This window comes from Oncorhynchus kisutch, linkage group LG1, assembly GCF_002021735.2.
Source record: "Oncorhynchus kisutch isolate 150728-3 linkage group LG1, Okis_V2, whole genome shotgun sequence".
NCBI lineage: Eukaryota > Metazoa > Chordata > Actinopteri > Salmoniformes > Salmonidae > Oncorhynchus > Oncorhynchus kisutch.
Window position 1 is genome coordinate 48,552,999 of NC_034174.2, and position 12,831 is coordinate 48,565,829.

At 39.6% G+C, this 12,831-nt stretch overlaps 1 protein-coding gene across 2 annotated transcripts; it reads right to left on the reverse strand.

Moving 5' to 3' along the window:
- Nucleotides 1–202: 202 nt before the first annotated feature.
- On the reverse strand, nucleotides 203–8,146 carry LOC109892138 (transmembrane protein 128). 2 transcript variants are annotated; one of them, XM_020484572.2, is made up of 5 exons: nucleotides 7,947–8,146; nucleotides 3,332–3,464; nucleotides 2,848–3,009; nucleotides 680–788; nucleotides 203–461 (listed from the first exon to the last, which is right to left on the reverse strand). In XM_020484572.2, exons 1-4 carry the CDS (start codon nucleotides 8,044–8,046, stop codon nucleotides 689–691), a joined length of 495 nt encoding a protein of 164 aa, XP_020340161.1. In that variant the 5' UTR covers nucleotides 8,047–8,146; the 3' UTR covers nucleotides 203–461; nucleotides 680–688. The 2 variants fall into 2 exon arrangements, with proteins under 2 accessions (XP_020340161.1, XP_020340170.1); XM_020484581.2 differs by having other exon boundaries at nucleotides 670–788.
- Nucleotides 8,147–12,831: the final 4,685 nt, after the last annotated feature.

The window sequence follows — 12,831 nt, forward strand, 5'->3', positions numbered from 1 at the left end:
ACAAAAGTTAGACAACTACAGTATAGCTCATCTTGATGCAAAAAAAACCTTGAGGATTATTTGTGACACAATGAGTGGAAGAATTTTGTCCACTTAAATGACCTATTAGTCCCACATACAATATTAAATAAATATAGACACTCAAGATCATATCAATAATTCTGACAGTTAGACTTTTTGCCAACAATACAGGAAAACAAGGTTGACATTAGCTACAAACCATTATTTATTTAGCAGATTTGACAGAATGTAAGGACACATTTACAATGTTAATAGCACAATGGCTTTGTGACTCAAAAATACACATGCGATTCAAAAACATATACAAAAACAATTAAAGCACTTAAAAAGCTTTGGTAATTTATCAAATATAATATATTTACGCAAAAAAAAAACTTTCCTGAACATTATCAATTTGTTAACACGAAAGTCAAACTGTCGTCATTGTTGAGGCTTTAGTACTGTAAATGAAACAAAAATAATAGCACTCAGCAGTAGATACTTAGTTATCTATTATTGGTAGTTATGCAATACAATGATATCAGTTTGAAATGGAGGGAGAAATATTGGATGGAACAAATATTAACAATACAGTTCACAATACCGATTCTTACACAATCTATATTGTTGATTCATAAGACCATCTTTATTTACATGTTGCTATCTTACCTTAACTTACCTTAACATCTCACCCAAGCATGGATATGAGCATAACACCACCCATGAACTGGGTAAACAGGAGGATGGGAGTGAGGAACGACCACACAGGCCACAGTGCTATATTTAAACTGGGGAGAAGAAATTTTAAAATGTGCTTGATCAAAATCTTTGGAGATATTGTAAAATAGGCTAACAACTTACTAACCAAAAGCATCATGTAGCCAGCTAGCTATGCCATTTGTGTCCATTCACATACAGTGGCTTGCGAAAGTATTCACCCCCCATGGCACCTTTTGTAGCAATTACAGCTCCACGTCGCTTGGGGTCTGTCTCTAAAAGGTTAGCACATCTAGCCACTGGGATTTTTGCCCAATCTTCAAGGTAAAATTGCTCCAGCTCCTTCCAGTTGGATGGGTTCCGATGGTGTACAACAATCTTTAAGTCATACCACAGATTCTCAATTGGATTGAATTCGGGGTTTTGACTAGGCCATTCCAAGACATTTAAATATTTCCCCTTAAACCACTCGAGGGTTGCTTTAGCAGTATGCTTAGGATCATTGTCCTGCTGGAAGGTGAACCTCCGTTCCAGTTTCAAATCTCTGGAAGACTGAAACACGTTTTCCTCAAGAATTTCCCAGTATTTAGCGCCACCCATCATTCCTTCAATTCTGACCAGTTTCCCAGTCCCTGCAGATGAAAAACATCCCCACAGCATGATGCTGCCACCACCATGCTTCATTGTAGGGATGATGTTCTTGGGGTGATGAGAGGTGTTGTGTTTGTGCCAGACATAGTGTTTTCCTTGATGTCCAAAATGCTCCATTTTAGTCTCATATGACCAGAGTATCTTCTTCCATATGTTTGCTTATTTTCTTTATAAAACAATGTTTTTTTTCTGGACACTCTTCCGTAAAGCCCAGCTCTGTGGAGTGTACAGCTTAAAGTGGTCCTATGGACAGATACTCCAATCTCCGCTGTGGAGCTTTGCAGCTCCTTCAGGGGTATCTTTGGTCTCTTTGTCATCTCTCTGATTAATGCCCTCCTTGCCTGGTCCGTGAGTTTTGGTGGGCAGCCCTCTCTTGGTAGGTTTGTTGTGGTGCCATATTCTTTCAATTTTTTAATAATGGATTTAATGGTGCTCCGTGGGATGTTCAAAGTTTCAGATATTTTTTTATAACCCATCCCTGGTCTGTACTTCTCCACAACTTTGTCCCTGACCTGTTTGGGGAGCTCATTGGTCTTCATGGTGCCGCTTGCTTGGTGGTGCCTTTGTTTAGTGGTGTTGCAGACTCTGGGGCCTTTCAGAACATGTGTATATATACTGATATCATGTGACACTTAGATTGCACACAGGAGGCCACTTTGGTTGCACCAGATCTTATTTAGGGGCTTCATAGCAAAAGGGGGTGAATACATAGGCACACACCACTTTTTATTTTTTGAAACAAGTGATTTTTTCCCCTTTCACTTCACCAATTTGGACTATTTTGTGTATGTCCATTACATGAAATCCAAATAAAATCAACTTAAATTACAGGTTGTAATGCAACAAAATAGGAAAAACGCCAAGGGGATGAATACTTTTGCAAGACACTGTAGATCAATAACAGGGTATGCTTTAATTAATATTAAGGTACTTTTTGCGAAGATTTCAGGAAGGCTGCCGTGCTACAGCAAACAAAGAAAACTAAGGAGGGGTGCTCGACAGCAATGACAAAAATCCAACAAAAAGGGTTTACCCAAGGAAAAACTTCCAAAAGGACTAATTCGAGGCAGAGACGAGTTGGAGAACAACAAAAAATAGATTAATTTCTTATTTTCTCACTTTAATCCACTGTTGAGGATAAACAATGGATTAAAGTAAGCAAATAAGAAATTAATCTGTCTTTTTTGTAAACCCTTGTTACTTTTTGCATAGATGAGTGATGGGTTTCCTACAGCCTTCGTAGCTAAAGTAATATGTTATTTCTCTGCAAAACCCCGCCACAGGAGAGTAACAATTATACAAATGTATGTTTGACAGTTAATATTCTATGCTTGAACTAATGAAATTTGTAACATAAAGCACCTTGCACTTCTACAAGAGGCGTAAGTTAATGTTGGCAAGAGGGGAAAAAAACATCCTTTATGTTAACACATCCCATGTCAGTTTTGAGGATGTACAATGTAATTGAAAGAGTATTACCTGCATGATGCTGCAATGAAGGCTGCTGTGGTAATAGGGGCAATAGCAGGGTACTCCTGGTCGTAGTCCTTTATGCCCTTGAACCACTCCAGGTATACAATGCAAAATGTGGCCAAAGATAGGCATATTCCCAGCAGTATCACACCAAGATTGAACCACCAGCTGGAAAACAAAACCCCAAAGCAGCAAATACATAATAGGAACTTCGGTAAATGCAGTCGTCATAATTGCGTTTCTGCAAACATTGAGTATTCAGATAATCCTGCATGAATAAAATGTGCCTAACCAAAAAAGAACAAATATGCACAATATTTGGGACTTTTCCAATTACATTGATCTCAAGTCTGGATCCAGGTCAACAACCCCTTTGATTAGCCTACTGATCACAGATGACCCACTGCAAAGACCTACACACACAATTCCTCATCTTTTCAAACTAGCTGGATTGGTTTGCGGACAAAATATTTTTTCATCAAAACAACACCTTTTGATATCCTCATTCTCCATGAGGACCCGGAGGAAGTCGAAATAATATGTCAACCCAACCGATGACACAATCCAGAAGACAGAATGGCGGTTGATCCGAGAGAGTGGTTTGGCATCTTTCTCTTCTTGACCTGCAGGTTTGAGACAAAATGCCATGGTCACTGGTAATGAAGTAGGCCTAGATCATCACTTATTCAGTATATTTCTCAAAAGAAACAGCAAAGGCCTACAGAGATCATGTGTAATTGCGCTCACAGTTTAGTGTTTAGAGATTTGTTGAAGGGTGCTACACAATCTAGCTAGGCCTATGCATGATGATAGTAGGCTGTAGCCTAGGCTATTCAGCATCATTGAGTATAATGCTGAATATTGTCAGTCTGCCAAGGGGTTATAAAAGCAGATTGAATTTACAACAGAATATGAGAACAGAAGGTGCCCAATCTGCACCTTTTAAAGGTTCAAGACATTTCAAGATGAAACAGATAGCACGAGGGGCAGTAGGCGATGAGATAATTTATTGGAAAGCCTATTAATCCCTATAATTTAGCAGTTGATTAAAAGTATCAGAGACAGGAGTTGGCTGGTGAAGTGGACAAGCTGCGAGGTCTGTCCTCAGGTATGAACCCAGTGCACTGGCATTGGAACAAAAATCTCCTCTAGTTGAAAATCCGGCCCACCAAGATGCCGCTGTCTCATACTAGACAGTTCAAATAGCAACTTCAAAGGTAATTTAATAGTATAAAAAATAAGGGAATATTTCACATGAATAATGTGGCACAAAATATCACCAGCGTAAAAGAATACCATTAACTGGACCATCCAGCCAGCCAATGTTGGGTCTGCTGTTTCTTTTGATGCATATCAGTTTACGCAAGCACTGGGCTGAGTCTGGAGTACAGTCCAGAAGTATAGTCTGAAACTATCATGTTGCTGCAGTGCTGACACAGCATTTGCACAGTCAAAACAATCAAGAATCAGTGGCATGTTGCCCAGTTTGGTCCTGAAGATAAGACAATTGTTCTCTCTGTTGTCAAATCTGCCTGCTGGACCTCCTGTGTGATGGCACAATGTTGGCTATATTTAAGTGATAATACCTAAAGCCGTGGTTTGGAGGATATATTGGGCCGTGTTAGGTTCGAGACTAGGGTTTAAAAATTCTGGGAACTTTCAATAAATTCCCTGGTTTCCAGAAATCCTGGTTGGAGGATTCCGGATTTCCTGCTTATTCCCTTCTGATTCCGTGATCCTCCAACTAGGATTTTGGGAAACCAGGGAATTTATTGAAAGTTCACAGAACTTTCAATAAAGCCTATTCGAGACAAATACAACGGTTAGAATCATTAAAAACATTATTTTGAATTCATACGATTTCATCCTTCCACGAAGATATAGTCCCGAGGTTGCTAGTCTGGTCGTTCGTTCGATTAGCATTGTTGCCAGCCAAGGTTTACAGGTTGTTCAATTGATTGGCAGGTTGCTATGGAAAACAAAAATGGTTGCTATGGAGCAGGGGTTGGAACCAAAATTATTTTCCAATCGTTTCGAACCACTATCCGATCAGCATAATAAAGGCCTGAACTGGTTCGAACCAGAAAAGTACCCGTTTATATTATTCCTTTCCGTTTCTTTTTTAAACCCGTGAAAATCGACCGTTTTTACATTTAACTCATTAATTTACTCCACCAATCAATCAATAGAGCAGCTTTCTATGGACCAGGCAAACTAGTTGTTTACATGCTTGACGAACAGACAAGTGTAGTGTGTGAGATGCAACTGAAATTTTGCAGGGTGGGGAGAGAGCAAGATAGGGGGTGGACATGGAGGAGGCTTGGCATCATAATATGAGGTGCATTATGTGTTTAGTATATTAGTAGGCCAATCATTACTTCAACGAATGACATAATTATATGCCTACTAGATTCCTAGATAGCTACGGACAAGCGGTTAATATTGTAACGACCCTGGGTTTATAAGCGCGGAAATCGACTCTGAGCATGCTTTTGCGGCACAGTCAATAGCGCGCCAGAACTCGGGCTAGAAGGTCGAGGGTTCGAGACCTGCTCCCTGCCGTTTCATTACATTGGTGTCAGAAGTGATCGGACCTTGCATCCACGACAGTGCGTGTGCTTGGCAGGTGAGATCGTTCCTGTAAGACGTAAAGTCGCAAGCTAGCGTGAGGACGCGCTCTTTGAAAAGAGGGAGTAGTGTAACGACCCTGAGTTTATAAGCGCGGAAATCGCCACAGTCGATAGCGCGCCGGACCTCAGACCTGCTCCATGCTGTTTCATTACAATATGGAGGAACTTTGAACATCCGAGAGTTGTCTCAACGCCAAGGCTAGCTCAACGCCCCTGGACCAGAGCTAGCTAACAAGCTTGTGGGTGCAGCGGCACCAGAATTTAAAACACATCTTACCTTTTGGTTGTTAATAAATCCAATGTGAAACGTCATAACTTTAGCATCCTTAACTAAAAAAAATAGCTGGCAGGCAAACAATAGAAGGAGAAGTTTCTGAGTGACAGAGTGAGTGCTTTGCATAGGCGCTTTGATGCCATTTTTTTGTAGGGACTCAAAAAAATGCTAGGAATGTAAAATAACATTATTAACCTATTATCATGCTTTTAAAATAATGGTTCTGTTTCGGAACACTAGAGATCACTTTCGTTCACAGTTCAGTTCCTCAAATTGTTATTTTACGGTTTTCTGTTCTGTTCCCGTAGCTGGTTCCAACCCCCACTACCGAGGCTCTTCTCCCTTTGCTAGCTAGCCTACTACACAGCTAACAATCCCTTCAAATTGAAGCTGGAAAGAACGCAACTACTGCATTTAGTTTAGTTTTACCTGTTTTTCTATTGACATTTTTTAAATATATACAATAAAATTATTCTGAAAACACAATTTCACAATGTTCTCTGAAAGAAAAACCAGTCTTTACCAATCACTTCTATAGTAAAGCTCAGATTAAATAATTTGGTGTGATGAACAAATAAAGGAAGAAATGCAGAGAACAGGGTAAAGCAATTTGACCAGTTCTATTTAGATTGTCATTTTGGAGACATCTATTGGAAACACGTGTCAACTGCTCTCAAAAAGGTTGGTCTAGTTTTTAGGCTTTGTGGGTGGATTTTGAGTGGTCATTGGCCTGCAAATTTTAGAAATCTATGCAGGGTTGCCATGTTTGTGGTTTTCCTGAAATTGGGCTACTTTGAAAACGATGTAGCAGGTGAAAATATATTGGTCGGGTTTTTGGGCCACTTCTAAATTGCCCAGAGGCCACCATGGCATTTCTCTTTAAAAAAATAATATATATTTCACTGTTACCTGCTGCTGCTATGAGTGAGAGAATTGTGGGGAGGGCCGGAGAGGTGTGTGAGCGTTGAGAGCACTGGTTGAGAGAGTGCTGCAGCAGAGGCAGCACACCCACACGTTTTACCAGTTGTAGGTAGGCTATTTAGATAATTATGGAGACATCCCTTTTCTATAAAACATATTAACGCACTAGAACTGCTATAATGGCAACAAAGCATGGAAAACGACTAGAGCTCTTTAGATAAATTCTCTCAAAGGTGGTTTAAAGTAAATTACATTCTGATGTCGACTTTTCTTATGGATAACAGAATCAAGCAAAGGGTTTTACTCGTGCTCAGTTCTAGGGTCTGGAGTGCTGCGTGAGTGGAAATTTTAAATGGAAGTTATGGAACTGCCTAACATGCTTCTGTTATGGGGGAAAAGTCCACAATGAAAATGACATTAAATGTTTGAGAATGATAGGGTATATTTACATCTGTTGGCCATCACGTAGGATATTAATTTATATGCCATTGTAGGATACTGTAGCCTACCATTTGATACAATAAATATATTGAAATGACGATATCACTGAAGCCATTGCAAATCAATTTGTGCCACTTGTGTTTTTTGAATAAATAGCCTATTACTCAGTTTGTTGTTGTAGGCTTGTGTTATTATGCAATTATTAATGGCCATGTTTAATTCATTAAATTGATAGTTATCAATTGCGATCATGTTCACAGCTCTATCGCAAATGTATCATTGAGGATATTTCCCTGAAATTATATGTTGGCCTACCAGGTGCTATAGGTTACCTGCATCTAGCTCAGCAAACTATGGCAAAGTTTAATTGCAATTAGAAACGCAGATTTTAGTCAGTAGCATATGTCTATTGAATTAAGTCAATCTCGCAAATAGGCCATTTATAACGGTTTGTAGTCTTAACATCTGGCACATAACAGCAGCCCATGTACCACGGGAATGACTTATTTTTTTTACTGTTTTAATTACGTTGTGAAACAGTTTATAATAGCAATAAGGTAACTCAGGGGTTTGTGGTAACGTTTTATGGCCAATATACCACGGCTAAGGGTTATGTCCTAAGAACAGCCATTGGCCGTGGTACTTTGGCCATATTCCACACCTCCTCGGTGTAATAGAAATTGGAAATAGGGAAGTTGAATATGATAGGCAACGACACAGTCCAAATAAGTTATTTACGACTCATTCACTGATTTGTTACTTCCTGAAACTGTCGTCTGTGCTAGCTGCTAACGTTAGCTACGAGGGTATTTTAATGGCTAATAGTTAACTTTACTTACTCTTTTCGTTGCGGTCACCTGCTGAAACCCCTTGCATAAGAAGTTCAGCATCTTTCTTGAATCTATTTCGCAGATTTACGAAATCACTACCAGCAAGCATGTTTGATATCAGGCTGTTTGTCTTTGTCTTGTCTGACTGGCTAGCTTTGTCTAACGCTTCCTGTTCGCAGGTTTGCTGGTGACGTTTATTTAATGCGACAGTCCTAGCAAGGGGAAATCAAAGAATATAGGAGCGTTCCTTTTCCCAAGTTTTCCTGAAGCATGCAAAATGTTACAATTTTGGTGTTATAAGCAGTGGTTTAAAGTACTTATGTAAAAATAATTGAAAGTACTATTTACTACTATTTTTGGCTATCTGTACTTTACTATTTATATTTTTGACAACTTTTACTTTACTTCATTCCTAAAGAGAATGATGTACTTTTTACTCCATACACCAAGAGAACATCCCTGGTCATCCCTACTGCCTCTGATCTGGCAGACTCACTAAACACATGCGTTAAAGGATGTCTGAGTGTTGGAGCGTGCCCTTGGTTATCTAAATAAAAAAAAACAAGAAAATGGTGCCGCCTGGTTTGCTTAATATAAGGAATTTAAAATTATTTATACTTTTACTTTTGATACTTAAGTATATTTTAGCAATTACATTTACCTATATATATATGTAAAACCAAATACTTTTAGACTTTTACTCAAGTAGGATTTTACTGGGTGACTTTTGTCATTTTCTATTAAAGTATCATTACTTTTACTCAAGTTTTCCCACCACTGGTTTTAAGTATCAACCAACCACATCATAGTTATAGAAAGCAATAGTAAGGGTGTATTTTTGTAGGCACTGACAAAGGCGAACTGCCATGGATCCTTGGCCAAAGTCTAGGGGGAAATGAATGTTTCTTGGGGATTAACACCGAAATGAGGTCTGTGGTCAACACAGAGAGATCTTATACATTTTGTTCTATGATGTCTCATCAGCTAACGTTACTCTTTGTGAATTTTGAAGCACTTATGTAATCAAAACAAGTAAAACGCTAACAATGTGCTAACATCTAAAAAAGAAAACTACACCTCAGGTCTCATGCCTTTGATGTATAGCGGACATGCCGTGTATTCACCTTATCAAATGGACCCAACGTCTTCTCTGGACATCGTTCGGAAACAATCAAATGAGCACCTTCCCACTGAAGAGATATGGTTGCAGCCTTTTTTGTTAGAGCTGGTAAGCAGAAAGCTAACTAAGATAACTAGCTTTTTGGCGGACTGTAGCACAGACTAGTTTGCGTGGTTGGCGTGATGTGAAATGTTGTAGTTCCATTTCTCTTTTTTAGTTTTGTTTATTAATTTGACCGTTTTAAAAAACAAGCACACATAAAACTTTAAAAAGTCATACATGTACATGAATAAAATCATTGAGCATAACACACAATAAAGTCTGGGACTTATTTCCATTGTGGTCCTCTTGAGACAATATGGTTAGACAACTCGAACAAAGTATGGCAGTGATATAATAAAACAAAAACAGAGAAGAAGAACATCTACAGTTGAAGTCAGAAGTTTACATACACCTTAGCCAAATACATTTAAATTCAGTTTTTCACAATTCCTGACATTTAATCCTCGTAAAAATGACCTGTCTTAGGTCAGTTAGGATCACCACTTTATTTTAAGAATTTGAAATGTCAGAATAATAGTAGTGAGAATGATTTATTTCAGCTTTATTTCTTTCATCACATTCCCAGTGGGTCAGAAGTTTACATACACTCAGTTAGTATTTGGTAGCACTGCCTTTAAACTGTTTAACTTGGGTCAAATGTTTTGGGAAGCCTTCCACAACCTTCCCACAATAAGTTGAGTGAATTTTGGCCCGTTCCTCCTGGCAGAGCTGGTGTAACTGAGTCAGGTTTGTCGGCCTCCTTGCTCGCACACACTTTTTCAGTTCTGCCCACAAATTTTCTATAGGATTGAGGTCAGGGCTTTGTGATGGCCACTCCAATACCTTGACTTTGTTGTCTTTAGGCCATTTTGCCACAACTTTGGAAGTATGCTTGCAGTCATTGTCCATTTGGAAGACCCATTTGCAACCAAGCTTTAACTGATGTCTTGAGATGTTGCTCCAATATATCCACATAATTGTCCTTCCTCATGGTGCCATCTATTTTGTGAAGTGCACCAGTCCCTCCTGCAGCAAAGCACCCCACAACATGATGCTGCCACCCCCGTGCTTCACGGTTGGGATGGTGTTCTTCGGCTTGCAAGCCTCCCCCTTTTTCCTTCAAACATAACTATGGTCATTATGGCCAAACAGTTGTATTTTTGTTTAATCATTTATGGTGGTTTTGGAGCAGTGGCTTCTTCCTTGCAGAGCGGACTTTCAGGTTATGTCGATAAAGGACTCGTTTTACCGTGGATATAGATACTTTTGTACCTGTTTCCTCCAGCATCTTCACAAGGTCCTTTGCTGTTTTTCTGAGATTGATTGGCACTTTTCGCACCAAAGTACGTTCATCTCTAGGAGACAGAACGCGTCTCCTTCCTGAGCGGTATGATGGCTGCGTGGTCCCATGGTGTTTATACTTGCGTACTATTGTTTGTACAGATGAACGTGGTACCTTCAGGCATTTGGAAATTGCTCCCAAGGATGAACCAGAGGTCTACAGAGGTTGATTTATTCAGATTTCCCCATGATGTCAAGCAAAGAGGCACTGAGTTTGAAGGTAGGGCTTGAAATACATCCACAGGTACACCTCCAATTGACTCAAATTATGTCAATTAGCCTATGAGAAGCTTCTAAAGCCATGACATCAATTTCTGGAATTCTCCAAGCTGTTTAAATGCACAGTCAACTTAGTGTATGTAAACTTCTGAACCACTGGAATTGTGATACAGTGAATTGTAAGTGAAATAATATGTCTGTAGACAATTTTTGTAAAAATTATCTGTGTCATGCACAAAGTAGATGTCCTAACCGACATGCCAAAACTATAGTTTGTTAACAAGAAATTTGTGGAGTGGTTGAAAAACAAGATGACTTTAATGACTTCAACCTAAGTGTATGTAAACTTCCGACTTCAACTGTATCTCATCATTCCAGTTACATCATAGGGGTTATTCATATGGGCACAGAAGACATCAAACATATTTTAACTTTATTTTTAAAGCTGCCCAGAGAGGAAGTTGTTTTTATGGGCAGAGGCAACTCATTCCATTCTGAGGCTCCAGTATACAAGAAAGTACCTTTCCCAGCATTACTCCTGAACCTGTATATCAGCAACACCTGATCTGGTGGTGTGATTGTGTGCATCCCTAACATGAGAAAAGTAATCACTTCGATATCTGGGCGCAGAACCATAAATACTCCTGTAAATCAAACCTAGTCGAATCTGGGACACCCTAGCCTCAACAGGCAGCCAGTTTACTTCCTGAAAGCAGCTCCTGCCTATGTGAGTACGTGGACTCACCTTCAATACTACCCTGATCAGCTTATTCTGGGCAATCTGGAGCTTCCCCTTAATACATTTAGTTAAGCCCCCAAACCAGGAAGTACAAGCATAGTCAAAATGGCATTGAAAGAGGTCAGTAGCTAGCACTTTAATGGAGTCATTATCAAGCAGCTTGGACTTTCTAGCCAAAAACGTAGTCCTGGCATTAACCTTCCCTAGCACTTTATTGGTCATGCTCACACCTCCCAAGCTTCCATCAAGGATACATCCCAAGTAGCTTACAGAGGTTTTAGTAGTCAGCACCTCACCCTCTAACGCCACTCTGATTTCAGACGACATACACAATTTAGGTCTGGATCCAAAAATAACTGCTTCAGTTTTCCCTAAGTGCAGAGATATCTTATTATCTCCAAGCCATTGGCTAATGTTAGTAAGCTCTGTGCTAAGTATGCTCTTCAACATAGTTTTACTTTTGTGAGACACCAAAAGTGTAGAGTCATCCGCATAAAGAAAAATACGGCAAGAACTAGCATCTTTCATATCATTAATATACAATAAAAACAGCAGAGGCCCAAGCCCGCTCCCCTGAGGAATGCCACAACTCTTTGGTTTTGCCTGAGACAGTGAACCATTAACCTCTACTACTTGCTCCCTTCCTGATAAATAGGACTTTACCCAGCCTAGAGGGATACTGCTTAACCCCAGTGCCTCCAGTCTGGACATTAGGAGACAGTGGTTAACTGTATCAAAGGCCTTCTGTAGGTCAAGCAGTACCATTCCACAGATTTCCCTCATCAATCTCTTTCCTGATGAAGTCAATCAAGTAAAGTAGACGCGAATCAGTGGAGTATGTTTTTCTAAAACCCGACCGAAAATCATACATTAGACCCTGTTTGTTAACATATTCATACATTTGCTCATGTACAACTCTCTCCAGGAGCTTTGATGTTACACAGAGGATAGATACAGGCCTATAATTCCCAGGGTCAGACTTTATCCCCTTCTTATATAGAGGTATAACTTTAGCTTATTTCATGTCCCTGGGAAAGGTACCTTGTTCAAGAGAGAGATTAACGATATGCGTAATACAAGGGCCAATTTGCTCAGCAGAATCTATAAGAAACCGTGCAGGAATATTATCCAGGCCTGTGGCTTTGGAGCATTTAAGCTCTGCAAGCATACGGACTATTTTGGCTGTTTCTACCTTTGCAAAAGAAAAAGAGTTTGGCTGAACCCCTAACTCTACATAATACTTCTTGACTTGGTTGCTTCCATACAGACCAGAACTGGTGGGCAGCTTGCTAACCAGCTTGCTGGCAACAGAAGTAAAAAAAATAGTTGAATTCATTGGCAACCTCTGCTTTTTCATATACCATCTCCCCCTTGATGTTCAGTCCAATACTGTTTAGTTTGTTTTTGGTAGTACTACTACAGCCTAGTTCCAT

What these genes read in the sequence shown, in the direction of transcription:
- LOC109892138 (XM_020484572.2), bottom strand. Translation starts at nt 8,046, where the DNA reads ATGCTTGCTGGTAGTGATTTCGTAAATCTGCGAAATAGATTCAAGAAA. An exon ending in GAGAATGAGGATATCAAAAG is followed by an intron (nt 3,010 to 3,331) that starts GTGTTGTTTTGA and finishes TTTGTTTTCCAG; the next exon opens with CTGGTGGTTCAATCTTGGTG. An exon ending in TTCATTGCAGCATCATGCAG is followed by an intron (nt 789 to 2,847) that starts GTAATACTCTTT and finishes TCTTCTCCCCAG; the next exon opens with TTTAAATATAGCACTGTGGC.